Source organism: Budorcas taxicolor, chromosome 15 (assembly GCF_023091745.1).
Source record: "Budorcas taxicolor isolate Tak-1 chromosome 15, Takin1.1, whole genome shotgun sequence".
Classification (NCBI taxonomy): Eukaryota; Metazoa; Chordata; class Mammalia; order Artiodactyla; family Bovidae; genus Budorcas; species Budorcas taxicolor.
In genome coordinates, this window is record NC_068924.1 from 27,618,667 (window position 1) to 27,640,674 (window position 22,008).

Sequence of the window (22,008 nt, forward strand, 5' to 3'; positions counted from 1 at the left end):
GCCTTTGATTCAGACTGGAAAAGTAGAGAGCCTGTATCCAGCCACAGCAGAGCTGGGGCCCTGCTCCCCCGACGGGGCTGGCCTGTCCCACTCACCACGCACAATGAGCTGGCGCTCCCTGCTCACGGTGGCCGCTGCGTTGCTGGCGATGCACGTATAGTTGCCGTTGTGCTTGAGGGAGACGCTGGAGATCTGCAGGGAGCTCATGAACTCCTTGCTCTCGATGGTCACACCCGAGCCCGAGATGATCACCTGCCCGTCTTTCCTCCACGTGATGCGGATGGGCATGTCCCCCGAGGACACCACACAGGGGATGTAGAGCAGCTGGCCGATGGAGGCAGGCGGGAACTCGAAGGGCTGGATGAGAGGGGGCACTGGGAAGGCAGGGGGGTGCTGCGGTCAGGCCCCCGTGTGCCCCAGCCCGGCTGGCAGCACGCCCGCCCCTGCCTGGCCTTCCGGCTCCTCCCAACCCTGTGGGCTGCAGTCAGAGTCCCCTGGGCACGGGTGCCTGTTCTCCTATATATATATATAAATGCAGAATCTCCCGGGTGCCCTGACATCATCCCCTGGCTTCCATCTGCTTGCCTACCCGGGCCTGGAATCTGCTCTCTCTCCAGGGCCTGGGCTGGCCTGCATTCATCACCTTCAGCTTTGCCCTGGAACTTGAATGGTGACGACTCATGTGCTTCTTGACTCCTGTCTGCTTGCTGACACACTGCTCAGCTTTTACTCTGACTTGCCTGCCATCCCTCGCTGCCCCTGTGCTCACCGTGGTATCCCAGAGCTGCATCTCCAGCTGTCTGGGGGCCTGGCATGGATAAGGATGAGGTGCCCCAGGTGCTCGGGCTGTCCCCCAGCCAGGCTGCTGTATCCTCGCCTCCTCCTGCGGAGGCCCTGTCACCCAGCCCATCCCTTTCCATTGCCATCAGGTGTTAGGACAGGTGGATGGAAGCTCCCGTCACTGGTTGTTTCAGCTGCTTTATCCACTCCTTCTTGTTGAATCCTCCCACCAAGAATGTGATGTGAGCTGAGCTGTCTCTATTTCACAGATGAGAGAACTGAGTTCAGAGCAATCATTTGCCTTCCATCATCCAGCTTATAAGAGGGGACTGTGAGATTTAAAACCTGATCTCTCTATTCTCCAAGTCCAAAACCTCTTCTTTATGCTACCTTGTTGCCTTGTTGAGAAAGCCCCAAACATGCCCAGATCAGAGACTCTTTTGTCTCATTCACAAGCTCTCCTTGGGTAGCAGGAAAGAGCAGAGGGGGAGCCCTGTCATCTGTGAGTAGACTCACCTGGCTAAGCATCATCCACTCAGCTTCCCCACCCCCTCCTCCACCTACTGCCCACATCTCAGCTCCTGGGTGGGGGTGGGTGCCTGTCTGGAGCCTGAGCCGCTGTAAGAGGGATCCTCCTTTCTCAACCCTGGCTAGAGCATCAGCCATTATCTTTATGATAACTCAATTAGGCCACAGCGACTTCCCCGGCAAGTAGGGGGAGAAGAGAGAGAAGGAGACAGACAATTAGCTTAACAAGGATGAGCACCCAGTAGATGAGATCTCCTTCTGCAGTCAAATAATTAAATTACCAAGCCGTCCACAGTCCTCCGGCCTCCTCCCAGGCACCAGCCCCATCCCTCCTGGAAGCCTGCTATCCTCCCCACCCAGCTTATCCTCCCCACCCAGAGTGGACACAGCAGGTGAGGGTGGGGTGATCAACCTAGAGGGGAAAGGGGTGGGTGACATCATACGCACGTCCCAGGCTCTCCCTGCACCCCAAGGATTTTCAGGGTTCAGTAGGGAGCAGCCCCTGAGACGCGACCAGGTGTGGCAAAACCCTTGGCAGCCCTTTGGACCTTTGGGAAAGTTCCTGGCCAAGAGTTCTAGGTCTAGAGGAAGTGACGCTGTGGAGAGACATTATCCCCAAGGCCTATGGGATGAAGCAGGGGCCTTTACTGACCCGACCTTCTCAACGCCACCTCCCACCATACCCTTCACTCTGACCATGAGGGCTCCATCAGCTCACCATGAGCACCCACAGCTCCGAAATCTCAGCCCAGGCCTAGTGAACACGGCTGGGCACTGGGTGGAAATGGCTACCACGTGGGCTCCACCACGAGCCCCAGTCCAGGTCCTCAGTCTAGCCAGCTTTCCTGGGACTCTGGTCATGGTTTGGATCTCTGCATCCCAACCTCTGGCTGCAGCTGCTCTCTGGGTTGGGGCCTTATCCCCATATTCTGAGTGGCTCGGATCTTGCGTATCTCCAATGAGGTGCCTCCGGATCCCTGACTCTAGAAATGGCCCAGTGCTCATTGCTGGAGTTTCCCAGAGATCCCTTGTTGGGTTCCGCTGACCTTCCTGGGAGGTTCCATCCTCCCTTCGCTGGGAACTTAGATCAGATTGAGTCCTCTGGCCACCATGGGCTTTTTGATGGAATTGTTGCACAGACCCAGATCTGCCAGCCAGTGTGTCTCCTTTGGCTTAGCAGAACCAGTTCTGGTCCAGCCTTCCTTCCCACAAAGGCGCAAAGCTAGAGTCGAGGAGGCCTCATGGGAAACTCCTCTTCATCCTTTCAGACCTGGCTCCATACCACCTCCTCTGTGAAGCCTGCTCTCCTCCTGCACAGCCCTGCAGCATTTGGTCCACACTTGATCATGGCCCTGATCACAAGCCAGTGAGGTCACTGTTCTCAGTACCACCTTCCCTGGGAGGTCTGGGAGCCCCTACAGGGCAGTATTTATTATACCTGGCAAATTGAAAGAGCCCAATAAGTGCTTGTCAGATGAGTAAATATATGTCTGGCTATAATTTCTTGTGTGGACCTTAGAGGTGGGCAAGGGGTGGGGAAAGCACAGGATGGGGGTTAGTCCAGAAAAGAGGGAGCTCTACCGTGTGTCTCAAGATGCTGTATTTATGCGACATAATTTGGGAGCCAGGAGCTTCTCCCTTAGTTCTTCCCCGGGGGTCAGGCACTTGCTATCCTAGAATAAGAGCCGGCTCCATGGACAAGAGGAGACTCGAACAGTTATGAAAGAAGTCTGTGGGACAAGCAAGGCATGGGGCAGGTGGCTCTACCTAGGAGGAGAGGGCCGTGCCTCAGGGATGGATGGCCAAGCACTCCATTTCCATCAAGAACAGAGCAAGTGGAGACTGCAATGAGGCAGGAAGACTTAGCTCAGGCAAGGGGAAGATTGTCTCTCTCAGTAAGAAGGGAGTTAAATAACGGAACAAGTTACTAAGGCAGGTTAATTCATTAATTAACTAATTCATCGAATATTTATGAAATGCCTGCCCTGTGAAGGCATTATGCTCCTTGTGGGCTGAGGAAAGTAGGCACATGCCTTGGATTGCGGATAGTACCTCCGGAAGCTTAGCATTTGCTTGGGAAGGTAAGACATCTCCCTTGGTGGTTACTGAACAAGCTCCAACCGAAAACACAGATGCTGAACTCAGAGCAGAGAGCGTGTCATCTGGTTGCATCTGCAGCTGCATGGAGGAGGTGGCATTTGGACAGAGTTAAAGGACACATGTGCTCTACAAAATATATGAGTGAGAATGCAGGAGAAGGCTGAGCCGAGAGGCAGGGGCCAGTCATGGGCTGTTGTTCCCTTCTGGTCTCCCAGAATCATACTGATGGCAATATGGTCCATGGAAGGAGAGAGCGTTCAACATCCATCCTGGGGGTTAGACAGTCACCTGGGATGGCCAGAGCTCTCCTGCACTGCTGTGCTGTGGGAGGCAGATGACCAGACAACCCCCGGGGGGTCCAAAGAGTAAGGTTCCTTGCTCCCCTCGCCACTGCCCCCTGCTGCAGTAGATGGGCAGGTATGGTATTGTGGGGGATAAATGTCCCCTGAAAAGCTCCTTGGACAGGGTGGTAGAGGCCAGAGCTGCTCACAGAATTCCTCGGCTCCAGGATGGCATTCCTACAACCCCATAAATCCAGGCACACAAGGACTGCCTGGAGGAGAAGAAAGCCTAGGGACCCTGGCTCCGTCACGGGCTCGCTAAACACCGCGAGGAGGCTGTGAGTGGGAGGTTCTGAGAATCAGGGCAGGGGCCCTGCAGTGTGGACAGGGGGCTGTTGTGGTGTCTCCCCAGCGCTCAGAGGTGGACACGGGCTCCTTGAGTGTGTGGTGTGTGTGTGTGTGTGTCCATCCCCACATCTGAGAAAGAAGAAGTTGAGGATTAGATCACCTCCATGGCAGTGATGCCCAGGAATTTCTTCAGGGTTACCAGCAGGCCACAGGGACCCTCCTGCCCTGACTCCCAGTATCTCCCCAGCACACAGTCTGAAGGTAGGGGGCATGAATGCCATGTAATGAAGGGATTTCTCTCTGGAAGCCCTGCTCTGGCCACAGTCATCTTTGGTGAGAGGGCAACTCTCAGCTGTGTGGGACACAGGGTCAGAGCAAGCTGTTGTGATGGCGAAGAAGTCAGAGGCTCACGTGGCTCAGACGACAGAGCAGTCGTGGCAGGCCCTGGGGTCCCCAGCCACCATAAAGCTCTTACGGCTGCTTGTGTGGGGGCGCTGTGCAGAGGAGGCCACGCTGACCACCAGCCCAGCCCATAAACACTTTATGGTGTCTCTCATGAGCTCTCTTCAAGACTGAATCTTTTTATTTATTACACTATTTGGCAGAGAATGGGCACCGTGCAAAGTTGGAGCTTCCCTGCTTGTGCAGCATGGAGATGGGGAAAGACTCTGTTATCCAAGAGCAATGTGGGCATGCTGCCCTCTAGCCACCACCCTGCTCTGCTCCCGAGCCTCAGTTTTTCATCTGCAAAATGGGGCAGCTGGACCCAATAGGCACTAAAGCCTGACACTGATCTTCCAGATGTAACAAGTCTCATATTTTAGGAATATGGTCACTTCAGTTTTTTTTTAAACATAGCCCCCCTCTTCTCCAGAAGGCCTTCTGACCTCCCTATTTAAAACTGCAAACCACTCTCCACGCCCCTTGGCATTCTGCTCCCCACTCCCTGTTGACATGAAACATCTTTTACCTATTGCACGCATTAACCATTTCCCCTACTAGAATGTAAGTTCCCCAAGGGCAGGAATTTTGCCTGTCTTGAGCACAGTGGTGTTCATAGAATAGTGCCTGGAAGAGAGTGGGGGCACAGTCAACCTCTCCGAATGGACAGATAGACACTGCTTCATCCTCAGCATTGCTGTTGCGTGAGCCCTGTCTGTCCAGTAAGGAGGAGGCTTGCTCCGGTGCCCCTGGCTTCTTCTGCTGAGGAACAGGGCTGTGGGGAGCAGCATCCTCGGTGTCCTTCCCCCAGTGCCTTGGGCAACCTGCCCCTGGGAACCCGTCATGCCCACTTCCTGTGGATTCCAGTGGGTTCCTTCTAAATCTCCATCTGTGCCAATGGCACGCATTTGGCCAGGGAACCAGCCCTCTCTTAAGCCCCACGATCGACCGTAGAAACCCCTATTCCCTAGGATGAAAGGGGGGAAGGAGGAGCCCCCAAGCACACAGCAGGGACTGGTTGAGCAGCGAGGGAAGGCGTGTGGGTGAGGAGTGTGCTTGGGAGAGTGTGTGCCTGCATGTGTGTGTTCTCTGCTATCCAGAGGGACCTGGCACTGCCTCCGGGTCCTGGCCTTACTGAGAATGGGCAGAGAGCAACTCATGCCCTTGTTTTGAAGGGCCTCCGGAGGCTCAGATGTGGGGATGGAGATGTTCCTTTGCTGGGCCAAAGCCAAGGAGCTCCTGTTACAGCCCTGCTTTCTTAGTTAATTAAACATTCAGTCTGCGTGCCCAGAGATGCTTTTATGCTACATTATTTTTCAGCTACAGGGGGCCCTAAAGACACCAAATCTAGGTTGAATCTCCATGCCTTCCTCTCAGCATCCTACTAAGACTCTTTCTGGATGCCCAGAGATAAACCTCACCTTTCTCACAGCCTGGCTCTCCCCTGCCAGTCAGGGTCACATGCATCCGAGTCCAGGCAGCCGTGGAAGCACCCTCACCCTCTCTGCCTTGCTGGTCACAGCAGGCTCACTTGGGGGATCTCCTCTACGGTAGCACCTGCAGCTACCGTCCGTGGCTCAGGAATGTCACTTCACGGGAGGATGTGGACAGAGGGAACCTTTGGAGTATATACCACTGCGTGTGGTATGTGTGAAGTGTGGACAGGCTGACGTGTGTCTGTCTGTTGCAGGCACATGCATACAAACATACAGTGTGTCCATGCGTGTGTACCCATGCACACAGCTCTCTGCACATGCGTGTGCATGCATGTGTGTCTGGTGTGTTCTGCTTGTCTCATCTCAGTGTTTGGAAAATTCATCAGAAGACAAGCAGTCCCAGAAGGAATAGAGTCAACAGGGGTTTTACCAGCTCACGGAGTAGTGTGGGTTTTTGCCCTGCCCTGCCCTGCCCGCAGGTACTTGGCCCTACAGAGAGATGAGGGGGTAGGACTTCCATCTGATCCCATCTCACCCCTATGCCCCCATCCCTACACTCTAAATCTCTGCTCTGATCCTCTGGGTGGGATGCATGTCCCAGGCAGGCAGGCAGGAGTGGGTCTAGAGGTCTGCCCTTGGGTCTCCTCCCCCGCCAGAATTGGGTCCCCTTTCCACACCCAGAGGCACCTCCTCCGCCCTCCTCCTCCTCGAGTAGCTCTTCGAACAGCACATCAGCTAATCAAGCAGCGTGCTCATAATCAGCTCTGATGGATTCTTGTGCAAAAGCGCATTCTAATGAGGTGGGGAGAGGGAGTGTGGGAAGGAGGGGGAGGATGGATTTAAGCTTTCGGATGGGCAGGGGCACAGGGTCACAGAGCCCCTGCACTGGTCTGGAGAGAAAACGGAGGACTGTACCCCTTCTGTGGCTGGATTTGCAGACCCTGCGGGCAGGGAAGGGGCCGCGTGTGCACACGCACCTGTGCACTATACACACACATCACATCTCTGCTTGTGAACGCCAAGCTCGCGCTGCATGCTGGGAGCCACACGTGCCCAGTGCAGTGGCTCTGTGCTCTGGGATTACACACACACACACACACACACACACACACACACACACCACTTCCCTCGCCCTGGGCCCGGAGACACTGTCGCTCAGCACAATCACAACAGGCCCAGCGAGTCGCTGAGACGGAATGCATCAGATTCAATTCATTAGGGCTGATCGCTCCCTGAATGGGGTTGAATAATTGATGAGCAGAAGCAGCTTTCAGGATGTTCTGTGTACTACGAGGCTCACTGGAGCCCTGTTATTATATTTTTTTAAGTCAACAAATCCGGCCGAATGCTCACTGGTGCGGCTGGGCGAAGGGAATAGAGCAAAGGTTAGATGTTTTAATATGTGATGTTTACACTGTGAACTCTCAGTCCACTGTGTGTAACAGAAATGGATACAGGCAGGTTGTCCCGTGATGCCGGGAGCCAGGCTGGGGATGGGCACGGGGGTTGGGAGGTTCCTGCTGGCATGAAGACGCTGGGCTGGGCAGAGGTTTCAGGCTGAAAGAGGGCCAGAATGGCCCTCTGCCTGCCTGGGGTGCAGCAGTGAGGAGGCAGGAGGCAGATGCTGTTGAGGTCTCTCGCCTCCAAACCTGAGAGGGCCACCAGGACGGCCCCTCCCCCAGTTCGCAGGCTCAGAGCCAGGCTTCCCGGAAAGTCACCGCAACCCAGACTAAAGTCTGAGTTTTGGCTCGAGCCTCACACAGTCTGGCACTGCGACAGGTGGTGTGTGCACGAGGGGGCATGTGACGCGGCCCCGGTGGGCCGACAAGAGAGCCCGGGTGACAGGCAGCGGAGGAGCGAAGCCCTGACTGTGCCCTTTGCTGCACCTTCCATCTCCCCAGCGGTTCTGACATTGCCCCCTGGATGGCCCATCTTCACCGCACGCTTGGAGGGGTCTAAACCAGAGGCAGCACCTGTCTCCCCAAACCAGTCCTTCCCCTAGACTCCTCTCTTCCTGTCCACAAGGCCCAGACGCCCCCGAGACCCCCTCTTCCTGTCCACAAGGCCCAGACGCCCCCGAGACCCCCTCTTCCTGTCCACAAGGCCCAGACGCCCCCGAGACCCCCTCTTCCTGTCCACAAGGCCCAGACGCCCCCGAGACCCCCTCTTCCTGTCCACAAGACCTCCACTCCATCTTGCTTCAGGAATCTGGGCCCCCTGGACCCTCCCCCCGTGTTAGAGCCCTTTTCAAGCCCGGAGCCCCCAGCTTTCTCCTTCCTGTGGGCTCGAGGGCCCAGGCTGGCTTCCTCTCTGGGTTCATGTTTCGCATTTGGGGATATGCTGGAGCCTGCCCCGGCTCTTCAGAAAGGGACAGATGCCCTTATCCATCACGGCCACCACTGGCCCGATGACCCTGCACCCCAGCTGCCTGGCTTTCAGGGACCTCTCCTCAGCCAGGAGGCAGGCCCCACCTCTCCACCCTTCCCCCTGGGAAACCAGGCCACCCAGCTCTCACCCATCATCCAGACAATCTCCAGGCCTGTCAGTTTCAAAGAATGTGTTTGAGAGGGAGCTTCGCAGCGCCACACAGCCCCTGACCCCGGGGGACGTCTGTCTCAGTCAGGCATTCATTTATTTGCTTGCTTATATGCCTTCATTGCTTCAATCCACAAACATTTACTGAATGGCTACCATGTACCAGGCAGTGTCAGGTGTCTGAGCAGAACACAGACCTCACCCAGGTGAGCGTGGAGGGCCTGGGAGGGATGAGGGTTTTAGGTTCCAGGCCTCCAGCAGCATTAGCAGCTGAGAGTGTTAGTCGCTCAGTTGTGTCTGACTTCTAGTGACCTCATGGACTTGTAGCCCCCCAGGCTCCTCTGTCCATGGGATTTCCCAGGCAAGAATACTGGAGTGGGTTGCCATTTCCTTCTCCTGGGGATCTTCCTGACCGAGAGATTGAACCTGTGTCTCTTGCACTGCGGGCAGATTCTCTACCATATGAGTCACCAGTGAAGCCCTTAGCAGCTGAAAGGTCCTTGTCAATTATGGAAAAGCAGCCTCGCCTGTCTGAGCCCCGGAAGGGAGTCAGGGCACCCAGCGCCTGCACCTTCCACCCTACCTCCTGCTGCTTCCATTCTGAGTCCTGCCCCTTGCGCGCCTGCTGGTCTCTAATGGGCCCAGCTGAGTTCTGGGTGGCTCCATGCTGACACAGGGGAAAAATATAGCCAATCACCTCTGGGGCCAGCGCGGCCTTGACCTGCAGCCCACAGCCAGAACTGGATGTAGAGGTACCCATGGCCTTCTTGTGCCCCTGCCCCCATGCAATCTCCCTGCCCCACTTTTTCCAAACTCCAGGCCAGAGCCTGCTCTTTCTTGGAATCCACTCAGGACTGCCGCCAGCTGAGCGGCTGCGGAGAGGAGCCTGCAGTCCTGGGTGACCAGGGGTGTGCTCCGGTTCCGGGTGGCAGCGGGGGAAAGCCTACCTTTGACAGCCACGTGGACGCTCTGGCTGATGGAGAGCTGCGGCTGGATGAGGACGCTGCACAGGTACTCCCCCTCGTCCATGCCCTTCTGCACATCCGTCAGCTTGAGGGTCCCGTTCTCGAACACCACCTGCCGGTGGTTGTCGGGCAGCAGGAGGGCGTCTTTATACCACTTGATGGAGTAGTAGGGGTAGCCGATGACCCTGCAGTTGACAAGGGTGTCCCGCCCAGCCACGGCCGTGATGTTCCTCATCGCCCGGATGCTGGGGGGGCCTGGGCAGGAGTCGGGAGGGAGGAGGAGAGGACGGGTGATGGTGCGGTTAGCCAGGGACAGCCAGGCGTCGCCCTGGGGTGCTCTTCTCAGTTGTTTGGCCTTGGAAACTCTTAGGGGATGGAAATTCGGCAGGGGGAGAGGGAGGCCTTTTTTATTTTTTTTACGAGGCAGAGGCTGGAACTGGGGGCACCTGGGGTCTCTCCAGGATTCACTGTTGCGAGCTTCAAACAGTTGCAGAGACGGTTCATTCATGCCCTGGGGCGAGAATCCATTCCCCTACTGGGATGGGCTAGATGAGCAACCCGAAGCCTCACCGAGAAGTGATGGGGATCTCGGAGGGTGAGTCCTCATTTAGAAGGAGACTAAGATGAGACCCTGTTGCTTTCATTCGATTTGCTCACAATGGTCGTAGGCCTCACGCATATTAACTACTTAAAGGACAATAGGAAGGTCTTCCTTGGGTGCTCTTCTTTCAACAATAAATGTGTTCTGTGCACCCCTGGGAAGGGGCTCCAAAGAGGGGCTCTGATCACACTGGCAGAAGTGGGGAGGGTCATAGGCTGGGTCAGTGGGCAGATGGCCTCATGGGAATTGCAAAGGAGGCTCAGAGGCTACCACGCAGGGTTAGTGCTGGAGCAGGTATATGAAACTCTGGGCTTCCAGCTGCCCCCTCACCCAGCAGATGAGGGGCTGGACCAAGGCATCTCCCATGACTGGGCAGCCTGTCCCCTTCCAATTCAGAGAGGGCAGGAGGGTGGTCAAAGGGAGACCACGTTTCTCATGTCAGGGTCAGAGACCTGGCACAGATGAATTCTGCATGACCTCGCCTCTCCCCTTCCCTGTTTCCATGGCAGCCACCAGCGCCCCTGGACCAGGGCCCTCCCACTCCCCTGCGCCTCTTCTGCTCTTGGGTCAGGGCTCACTGGTAGGGTCAGATGAGGACTAGTCTGACCCCACGTGGCTACAGAGCGCTTCAGAGGAGCCTCTGTTCTCACCACAGCAAGTTAGAGACCTGAGGCACGGGGTAGGCCACCGTGAGGCCTCCTTTCTCCACTCATGGAGGTGCCTGCCTTGGGGCACCCTCACCCAGCCTGAACCCCCTAGTCTTCATGGCTGGGGTCTTAGAGGGTAGCCAGGAGATGGTGGATTGAGAGAAGATGGTTCCCTGGCTCCTGGCTGCTCACAGCTCCTGGGGGTACATGGGGATAAAGCTTTGGTGGACATCTCTACCAAAGGGCACGCTGGACCACCGCCCCCTGCCCTGTGCCTGTCCTTGCAAGGCCTGGGTGGGACGCAGATGCCAGTGGAGTGCTCAGTGTACCTGGAGCCAGAGAGACTGACAGGGAGGGACGGGGTACGGGGCAGGATTGTGGGAGGGGTGAAGGGAGGAGGAGAATGGGAATGCAAAGAGGGTGAACAGTACCAGACACACACACACACACACACACACAAAAATGGATGATGGCATTTGCGGGGGGCAGGGAGAGGAGGACAGGAGAGAGACCTCTACTAAAATCAAAATGACGATTAATAATAAGTACTAATCACCACAAGAATAATGGTAACCACAGAGATGGCAAAGGAACTTAAAAGCCTATTCTGATATTTAAATGTAGACAGGCACCTCTTACGTTTATTCGCGCCTGATATTCAGCACTGCCCACTGAGTTCCGTGCCGTGCACCGGTACACGCCCCCGTCACGGATCTGGGGCCCCGTGACATTCATGTGGCTGACGGTGGTGCCATCAGACATGGTGTACTGGTTGGTACGGTGGCTGCCATCCCGCACGATGGGCTCGTCGTCCAGGGCCCAGGTGATGGTGGGGGGCGGGGCGCCCTTGGCCGCGCACATCAGTGAGAACTGCTCCCCGGGGTTGACCACCTTCTCGCTGAAGGATGAGACGATGCGGGGCGTGCCATCTGCAGGGAGTGAGGAGCCCCCTTCAGGGTCACTGAGTCATGGAGAGACTGTCCCCACCAGGCCACCCCACCTCATCACGTGCTATCCATAATACCCTGCTGGGTGCCCTATTACTATTGCATATGAATGAAGACCCTTGTATTTGAATCCAGTCTCAGTCACTTTGTTAGCTCTGTGTCTTTCGGCGAGTTATTTAACATCTCTGAGTCTTGCCAGCTTCCCTCCATGGACGATGGAGATCATGGAGGCAATGATTATATCCTTCTATGGATGTGAGGAATAAATGAATTAATGCATTAAAGATGCTTACACAGCACTTTGTAAGTGCTTAATAAATGTTAGATCCTCTCAACTTTTCCTTTTCCACCTCTTTCTTCTAACTTTATTAATAAAGACATAGAGGCTCAGAGGTTAACTATGTGTGGAACCAGGACTTGAAGGGACTGGACCTGAAGAATCTAATTCCAGCTCATTTCAGTGGGAGGGGTGGCGTCAAAAAGCTGAAAGTTTGAGGCTTAAGATGCAAGCTGCCCAGAGGCTGCCATGGTGGGGGGAGGTGTCTGTGATGGGGTTTAAATCTTAGTTAACGGAAGACTGGGCCCCCAGGCCCCCACTTCCTCCATGGATCATGGGTATGTAATCATTAACACTGGCCATTCTTCCACGAAGGAATGCTATAAAGGATTGGTGGTGGTTTAGTTGCTAAGTCATATCCAACTCTTTGAGACCCCATGGATTATAGCCTGCCAGGCTACTCTGTTCATGGGATTCTCCAGGCAAGACCCCTGGAGTGGGTTGCCATTTCCTTCTCCAGGGGGTCTTCCCAACCCAGGGATAGAACCAGTGTCTCGTGCCTTGTCAGGTGGATTCTTTACCAGTAGCGTCACCTGGGAAACCCTCTAATAGTGCAGTTCTAGTAATTTTGTAGAGGCAATGGAGTTGTTGAAGAGACTTGAGTTCAAACCCAGTTCCTTGGCAGAACTGTGTGACCTTGGGCAAGTGACCAAAGCCTCAGTTTCCTCAATTGAAAAATAGATATCATTAAAAAAAAATACCTCCAAGCAGGGCCCGTGGGAGGATGAAACGAGGCAGAGCATCTCCTTGGTGTGTAGTGAGCGCTGGATGAATGCTTCCTGTTGGGAGGGCGGGGTACCTCCTGGCCTGGCCGCGGGAATCCGGAACCCGCCCAGCTGCCCCCCGCCCCCCACTCACCTTCCAGCACAATGATGGCGAAGTCCTGGGCAGTCTGGGTCTTGCGCGTGGCGAAGCACTGGTAGGCCCCTGAGTGGCTCTTCTGGGCCGAGGTGATGAGCAGCGTTTCGTTGCTGAGCCCGCGGATGGAAATGGCCTCGCTGGGCAGCACCAGCTCGGTGTTGCGGTACCAACGGATGGTGAACTCCGGGGAGCCCAGGAGGGCACAGGAGAGGATGACCGTGCTGCCGATGCCAGTCTTCAGGTTCTTTGGTGTCAGGGTCACGTGAAGGGGGTCTGGGCCGGACCAGGCAGGGGAAAGGCGAGGGGAAATGGGGAGGAAAAGAAAAGCAAAAGGACTCAGTGTGAGTGGAGTGTGGTTGTGGGTGGGCGGTGATCATAAAAGGCCCTGGGGAGTCAGGAGACCCTGGCTTTGTCTCCAAGATGTCTTGCGTGTGTGTCGGGGGCGGGAGGGGGGGGGCGGCGCATGGGTGGGAACCAGGCTGAGTGAATTCCTCTCTCTAGGGCTCAGTTTACCCATCTGTGAAATGGCAGGGTCAGGCCAGAGGCTGTCTTGGCACCTGTTGTTCTGATGGCTCATGTTGTCCTGATGTGGGGTCCTTGCCTGGGCGGGGTTGGAAAGCACCCTTTGGCACATGAGGAGGATGGGAGCTTGGCTGGCTCATCGTTCTCACTGTCACCCACCCTAGAAACCAGGGAGACACCCATGGCCCGCCACCTGTCTCCCGTGCTTATCCAGATAACCAACCGCTACCTTCTGCTGGTCTGACTTCTTCTATACGCATCAGTCAACTCCCTACTCTGCACCTCCACTGCCCCTGTCCAGCTGCAGGCCCAGAGCTCCAGGCCTGGGCCCATGCGGTACTTCTCCATTCCTCCTTTCTCCTCATGACCTTCCATCGGTCCTCTTCACTGCAGCCAGCCACTGCCCTGCTCATAACTTCCATGGCACCCAACAACTCTCAGCTTGGCATCCAAGGCCATGGAGGCCCTTGAGACCTGGCCCCCTTCTCAGCTATGCAGTCTCTAGAGCAGCATCCTGCCTGTGGTTCCCGCACACCCAGGGCACTCTTGGCCCCCTTTGCCTATTTCTTACTCATCCTTCACACCAAACTCAGGTGTCACCCCTTCCAAGAAGCCTTCCTGGATACTATTCCCCTCCCAGACTGGGTTAAGGATTCCTCTTCTGAGGCTCCCTGTGTGTAACTAACAGAACACCAAGCTCAGGCTTCCAATCGCCACTTTGTTTCTCTTTCTCCCTCTGGACTGTGAGCCACTTGAAAGCAGGGCAGCGACTCTCATCTTTGTATCACGACTGCTGTCTGAGTCATGTTTATTGATTGACTGGCTGGCTGGTTACCAGCCCCAAGCTGGCCTCTCTCCCTTGATCTCCATGGGCTTGGGGATTTCAGGAGCCAGAGACCTGCAGGAGCCTTCAGTTCAGTTCAGTTCTGTCGCTCAGTCGTGTCCGACTCTTTGCAACCCCATGAATTGCAGCATGCCGGGCCTCCCTGTCTAGACCCCCAATAATGGAGCCTGCAGGAGAGGGGCGTATGGCAGGCTTGCCTGGGTGGGCACAGTCAAAGCATGCAGGAGTCTGCTCACACTCTGCTTAGCCTGTTCACTCCCAGACCCTCTGCCTGCTACCCAGGGAACATCAGTGCGCCATGATGCAGGTGGCATTCCACTCGCCCCAGGTACCAGCCAGGGCTCCCAGGACGCGCCAGCCAGCAGCTCTCTCCTCACTGCTTCTGCACAGGGCCTCACGGAGGATGGGTGGGAGGTTGGGTGGCAGAATGAGGGGGATATGAAAACACTGCTTTCCTCTCCATGAACCTGGCAAAGAGGGGCTAGCAGAGGGGAAGGAAGACAGAGAAAAGCCATGTCACTTCCTCTTGAACCTGGTTATCCAGCCCAGCCCAGTGAGGGGGAGGGTGGGGAGCTCTGCATCTCAGAACGTCAGGATTATCCATGCCCACAGGGGCAGAGCGTGTGCACACAGCTCTAGGCAGTTGCTTATTGTGTGTCCATGTGCTCTAGGATGAGCGTGTGTACCTGTGGGTGCACACAGACACCATGTATGTCTGCATGTGTGTGCAGGGAAGTGGGCATGTGAACTTCCACCACATCTGCCTGGATGTGTGTGTGTAAGTACTTGCTTGCCTGTCTGTACTGAAGCTAGAGCTTGGAACATCAAATTAACTCAGAGTGAGGTGTGCTAATTTTCAAGGATGGGGGTACACCGCCCTCCTGACCTGTTGCCTGAGATAGTGTGTGAGTGTGAGTGTGTGTTTGAGTGTAGCAGAAGAGGATGAAGGGGGTGAAGGTAACGCTGTGTGCTTAGTTGCTCAGCTCTGTCTGACTCTCTGCAACCCCGTGGACTGTAGCCCAACAGACTCTTCTGTCCACGGGGATTCTCCAGGCCAGAATACTGGAGTGGGTTGCCATGCCCTCCTCCAGGGGATCTTCCCAACCCGGGGATCAAACCCAGGTCCCCTGCATTGCAGGCCAAACAGTTTTGGATGGAGCTTAGAAGAGGGTATGGATCCCGGTCCTCCTACCTGCCTACTCTGTGGTCCACATCTTGTTTGTACGAGAGGACCTTCCCCCGCCCCTAAGCTTCCAGCATTTTAACCTAAGTGTTTGTATCACAAGCTGTTGCTCCCAGAGCATTTCTTGGGGGCTCTTTCTGCTCTTCCAGCTTCACAGTGAATTCACATGGGGAGGGTCTCCTCCCTGTACTGCAGATAAACATGCCCCAACTGCCAAGATCCCTGTGGTTATGGGGAGGAGACTGGGCCCATATCTGGGCTGAGGGTGACAGAATGTCAGGCCCAGAAGGTCAGCCCAGAGGAGGTGGGCTCTGTGTGGTCCCCTGGTCCAGCTGAGGGTCTGCAGACCTGCAGCTCTGTGCTTATGAGACAGGGGGTGAGCTGGGCAGAGAGTCTCTTTGGTCAATCTCAATGGCAGAGGTGGGGGATGGGGACGGGACCACCTCTGGATAGCCTCTTTCCACTGCCCAGCTTGAATCCCCCACAATGTCATTAGGTTCAGAGTTCATGGACTCAGGCTCTTGCTGCCCCACAGGACTGAGATCCCACAGGGTCTCCAAGTCTCAGCCCCTCTGCTGCCAACACCTTCCCTGAAGCCCCAAGAGCAGGGAACCCTAGAGAGAGATGAGGCGGGGTGGGGGAAGAATGCTCCGGGTCTCACCACTTCCCCTCCAGGGGTTTCCCCCCTCCCCGACCCCGATCTCAGCCCCTCTGCCCTTCCAGGGGCTCAGCAGCAGCAGGGGTCTGTGAAGGCCTCCTGCTCTCCACCCGTGCTCCCTGGACCCTGGGGCTCTGGAATGGGAGGAGAAACAGGAAGGACCAGAGTTCATGCCCAACTGGCAGGTCCTGGAAAGGCTGCCCTGGGTGTTTACCCCCAGTGTCTCCCTAGAAGTTATCCCTAAATACTCTGAATGTCGCCTCTGATGGGTTCATATGTTCTCTACTAGATTCACATCAGCGTCGTTCCCTTTAGTATAGACACTGCCTCCTCCCAAGAAGCTGAGAAGCCCCATGAGATTGTCACATCACCGTCATTGTTCCCTATGACCCTCGTGACCTCTAGGATGTAGGAGGGGCAGTGTTATTATCCTCTTCGACAGAAAAGGGCACAGAGGTGATGCCATGGTTATATGATTTTCCCCAGGTCAGTTACTATCTGATGACATCAGAACTAAAAGGCAGGTCTTCTGATTTCAAACCCAGTGCTTTTCTCAGGGTACCAACCTGCCTTCCCAATGAGGGGATCATCTCTGTGGCCAGCCAGAAGCATTGGGCTGCCCTCATGTCCCTCCCCACCAGAGGCAGTGCTCTCAAAGCTTACTGGGGCTGGAAGAGGGGCTCCCCCACTCACCAATGACTGTGAGGGTGCCTGTGACCTCTGCCGATCCGAAGGTGTTGGTGACCTCACAAATGTAGGTACCGCTGTCCTCGGTCCGCAGGTCACTGATGGTCAGCCCCGTGATGCGCTTGGTCCAGCGGCTGTCAGCTGGGAGGGGTCGGCCATCCTTGAGCCAGCGGATGGCAGGGATGGGGTAACCGGAGGCGGTGCAGGGCAGCTCCATGGTGTGGCCGGCCCACACTTCCTGGGAGTGGAAGCCGTCCAGGATGGTGGGGATTGACTCGGCAGGATCTGGAAAGCAGAGAGCGTGAGTGGTCCTGGGCAGTCCTGGGAAGGGTGGGGTGGGGGTCGGGGGCAGGCACCCAGAACTTGCTGCCCACTGGTGCCTGGAGTGAGTGATGCCCAGTGGGATGGCTCACTGGATCCCCTGGTGCTCCAGACTCTGGCCCAGACTCTCCTGCTCAGCCAGATGGAGGCCCTGGGAAGCATGGCTGGGAGCGGGGGCTGAGGGAGGTGAGGATGTGGTGAGCAGACTAGGTTAGAATGACAAACAGAGGGAGAAAGCAAAACCACAAGAGGGAGGGAGAGATGTTCATATACACAGTCCCTGTGGCATGAAGATCACGACCTCTTGGGACTATAATTCTGGTCCATTTTGGTCTGGGTCTGTCAAGGATGGGCACCTCGGTTCTGTCCTGTCTGCTCCCACCTGCAATCTGGGTGGGCTCAGAGGAGGTAGTGTTTTTCTCTCCAAGCCCAGAAAGATTCAGAAGTTAAGCCTCCTGTAAAATACACCTGCCATCCAGCAATGCTCCTCTCTTTTGCATTCCCAAACCATAAGCAAGCAGTGACTGTGGGCCACACTCCAGAAGACCAGGCCCTCATTGGTGGGAATCTGTGTGCCGCATCCCTGCCATCTGAGCAACATTCTGGCTGCTGCCTCAGTCTAGTTCTCACCCTGAAAGGCCTGCCTGGGTGTTCTGCCCACTGGGGACCTTCCCCTGATGTACACCCCACAGGCTCCCTTTACCTACATATTACAATCCCCACTTCCTATCCTGAGTTAGGCCTCTGTGATCTGTGATCTCACCCCAACCAGGTCCCCCGGCCTGGCCTGCCCCAGCCTTCTGATGTCACCACTTCCCCACACCAGGCATGTTGTCAGCACACTGCCTGCCACCTGGGTGCCCTACCAGCCCACTCTGCTTGCCCAACTCCTGCTGATCTTTCAGAAAGAGCTTCAATCTCACCCTTTCTGGACATCTCCCCCAGGCCACCCTCACTGGACTCCCATAGGGTTTTCTTTTTCTTTCATTTTATTTTCAAGCAAATTTTTCTTTTTAAAAGATTAAAAAAAAAAAGCACAATACACACACATGGCGAAAGTTCTGAAAGTAGACAAGATCATATAATGAAAAGGGGGGCCCCTCACTGCACTTCCAGTTGCCCCATTTCCCTCCCAGAGGCAACCACCGTTGCTGCCCCCTCCCCTCACCCCTACCGCTCTTGCCAGCAGCCGTCTGCACCAGGCCGTGTATCCGGTTTCCCTGGAAGCTCCTTGAGGCAGTGCTGATCCCCTGTGGCATCCCCACGTGCCTGGGCTGCCCAAGCCATAGACATCCGAGGGAGGGTGAATGGAGGCACACGGGCAGGGGGTGGGCCGGCGGTCTGCCTTTTCCACATCGCGGAACTTCATAGGCTCATGGAACAGTAGAGCCGACTTATGGACTTGGAAAGTGAAAGTGAAGTCGCGCAGTTGTGTCCCACTCTTTGCAACCCCATGGTCTGTAGCCCGCCAGGCTCTGTTGTCCATGGGATTCTCCAGGCAAGAATACTGGCATGGGTTGCCATTTCCTTCTCCAGGGGATCTTCCCAACCCAGGGATCGAACCTGGGTCTCCCGCATTGCAGGATTCTTTACCCTCTGAGCCACTACGGGGAGGTCCTTAGGGACTTGGGGGGCACACACAGATGGGGACCCTGAGACCAGAGAACTGCAGTGACCTGCCCAGGATCCGACTGCAGAGCCAGGATCTAAAACCAGGTCTCCCCACGCTTGTTTAGTAAATGCGCTCTGAGACGGAAGAATCTAACACTGGATCCGGCTCCAGGGTGAATGGTGAGAGCGCTGACACCCCGCTGGCCCCTCCTGACGAAATGGGAAGTGTCCTCTGTTCTTGGCTAACCCTGTGACTGCCCCCCCCCACCCCCTTGGAGAGGGGCTGCGCTTGGAAGGCTCCTCCCTGCGGAAAGGAAGACTCTAGAAGACTCTGCTCTTTTCCCACCCTCCAGGGCTTCTCATGAGTGGGAATCAGGCGACCCTGATGCCAGTGGCCGGCATCACTGTTGAGCTGGGTGACCTTGGGTGAGTGGGTGGGGGTGTCTTATGACCTCCCAGAGTCTGTATCTCCTGCATGCAGAGGTGACACTGCCATCTCCAGATCTCCCCAGGCTGTGGTGGGCAACAAAGCACAGCGTATGTCAAAGAGCCAGACTGACGCTGAGCCGCCACGCAGATGCGCCGGGCGATTACTATTCCGTGCCCGCCCGCCCTCCCCGCCAGCTTCTGCGGCCTCTTCCCCTACAACCCTGTGGGAACGGTTGGGATAAACAAACCCGGTGCCAGGGAAGAATTACTCAACGTGACACTTAATTGATGCAAAATACACAAATTCCGTGGCACACCGCAGAATTTACAAGCGGAGGGGCCGACGGGGCGGTGGAAGAAGGGGCGGTGGTGGTGGGGGGCGGTGGGAGGGAATTAATCACCGAGTCTCAGGCGTGAAATTAAATTCTGAAGGAAAGAAACCTCTTTCATTACTCGGGAGCAGAAGTAAAATGCTGTGGCGTGTATGGCGATAGCCTGGGGGGATCGGGTGCTGCCAGGGCTGGGGGAGACAGATGGCCAGGCCCCGAGAAATCTCTGGGGCCGAGGCAGGGCTGGTGTGAGGGGGTCAGGGTGCCCCAGAGTTGGGGGGATGCTGCCGGGACCTCCCCCAGCTGGCTGGACAATGCCACCCTGGAACATGGCTTCTGCACCCAGCTTGGCATCCCGTGAGCTGGGGAACCCAGGTGTGGCTCTCAGCCTCTCTGGTTGCTCTTTATGAATGGAGGTCCCCTCCTTTATGAATGCAGATGAAGGTGCCTCCTCCACAGAGAAGATGCTCACGACAGCACTGGGTAATAAAGTCTAAACAGCACCTCAATGTGTCGAATGGTTATTAGGCCTTTTTTGAGGGGCTCAGACTTTCCTTGTGTCTGCGTCTGCTCAGGTGAAAGCTGATCCCTACTCTTGACTCAGGGAATGGATCTGAGAATTGAGGTTGGGGGGCTGCGGCCTGAGCACCCCCTGGCACGAATTCCCCTCTGCACTGCCTTGCCTGGGTATCAGTTACATTTCTGCCAAGACAAGCAGCGTGTAGATTTCCTCATCACGTCGCATCACGTCAGGGCCCGCGTCAGTCCCGGGGCCCCTTCCCTGGGCACCCCTGCGCTGCCAGCGGCTTCCTCTGGGTCTCTGTCTCCCTGCCGCTGTCGTCTTGTCTACCTCATCTCTCTGGTAGGTTTCTGTTTTCCTCTGTCCCTGTCTTGCTCCCTCTGAGCCCACGTCTCTCCTCTTTTGTCATCCGGGTGCCTCCCTGTCTTTGCTTCTCTGTTTCTCTGGGCTTTATCTCTGAGTCTCTGAGTGGCATCTCCCATTCTCCACATCCCCCAGCCCCAACTGGCAGGCACTCACCACAGCCCCCCAGAGGAAGAAGGGTTGGCATATTCTCCAGTTCCCCCCCGCCCCCGATTTTTTGGCAGCACCATGTGGCATGTGGGATCTTCATTCCCCTACCAGGGATTGAACCTGCACCCCCCGCGCTGAAAGTGCGGAGTCTAACCGCTGGACCACCAGGGAAGTCCCTTCTCTAGTTTAAAGGGTATCTTTTTGGAGGGACAAGAGCAGAAGTAAGATTAGTAGGATGAAGGGGCTAAATATTCATGCAAGGGAAAGCAGTAGACCAGCAGGATGGGGGATTCTGTGCCGGATGAGAGGCATGCAAATGAGATGCAAAACACCACACACACAAGTCCCTGTAATTTGGAAGGGAACCACTGGCACATTTGGGAACTGGGCTGCAGATGGCAAGGTCTAGCCACAAAGATGGGGCCACATTGTGCAGTCCCATCTCTTCCCTACGTGACAGTGCAGTTTCACTTGGCATTGGTTAGTTTTAACCACAAATATTGACTTAGCACCTACTATGTGCCAGGCACAGGTTTAAGCTTTGGAGACACAAGGGAGAAAAACAGAGCCCGATCCTTGCTCTTCTGGCTTCTGGTCTTGCCCCCAAAATGCACCAGGCAAATAAGAGGGGGCCCTTGATACAGTCACCTGCTGGTCAGGGTACTCCTCCCCAAATCACAGGAGAGAGAGAGACGGAATCCGAGAAGTCATCTCACAGAGATAGAGAACAAACATATGGGCACCAAGAGGGGAAGGAGGGTGGGATGGCCTGGGAGACTGGGATCGGCAAACACCCCCTGCTGCTGCTGCTGCTAAGTCGCGGCAGTCGTGTCTGACTCTGTGCGACCCCATAGAGGGCAGCCCACCAGTCTCCCCAGTCCCTGAGATTCTCCAGGCAAGAACACTAGAGTGGGTTGCCATTTCCTTCTCCAATGCATGAAAGTGAAAAGTGAAAGTGAAGTCGCTCAGTTGTGTCCGACTCTTAGCAACCACATGGACTGCAGCCTATCAGGCTCCTCCATCCATGGGATTCTCCAGGCAAGAGTACTGGAGTGGGGTGCCATTGCCTTCTCTGAAACATACACTACTATGTATAAAACAGATAACTAATGAGAACCTATTGTGTAGCACAGGAAACTACTCAGTGCTTGGTGGTGACCTAAATGGGAAAGAAATCCAAAAAAAGCTGAGATATGTGTATACATACAGCTGATTCACTTTGCTGTAGAGTAGAAACTAACACTGGAAAGCAGCTATATGAGCTATGTGTTAGTTGCTCAGTCATGTCTAACTCTTTGCAACCCCATCGACTGTAGACTGCCAGGCTCCTCTGTCCATGGAATTCTCCAGGCAAGAATACTAGAGTGGGTTGCCATTTTCTCCTCCAGGGGATCTTCCAGACCCAGGGATCGAACCCAGGTCTCCTGCATAGCAGGCATATTCTCTACCTTCTGAGCCACCAGGGAAGCCCAAAGCAACTATACTCCAAAAAAAAGAAAAAAAAAAGGAATTTGAGAAGTCACCTAATCTAACTTGTTTTTACAGAGACCCAAAGGGGTTGAGCAATTTGGTGGTACTAGTCCT

At 55.6% G+C, this 22,008-nt stretch overlaps 1 protein-coding gene across 1 annotated transcript in view; it reads right to left on the bottom strand.

Annotated features, from left to right (window-relative positions):
• The window catches only part of DSCAML1 (DS cell adhesion molecule like 1), a 363,699-nt gene that overhangs the window by 72,021 nt on the left and 269,670 nt on the right, over positions 1–22,008 (bottom strand). Inside the window, exons 5-9 of the mRNA XM_052652772.1 lie at positions 16,708–16,986; positions 12,805–13,080; positions 11,295–11,591; positions 9,397–9,669; positions 96–374 (exon numbers count right to left, since the gene is read on the bottom strand). Of these exons, the coding sequence (XP_052508732.1) occupies positions 96–374; positions 9,397–9,669; positions 11,295–11,591; positions 12,805–13,080; positions 16,708–16,986 (1,404 nt within the window). The remainder of the gene's footprint in view (positions 1–95; positions 375–9,396; positions 9,670–11,294; positions 11,592–12,804; positions 13,081–16,707; positions 16,987–22,008) is intronic.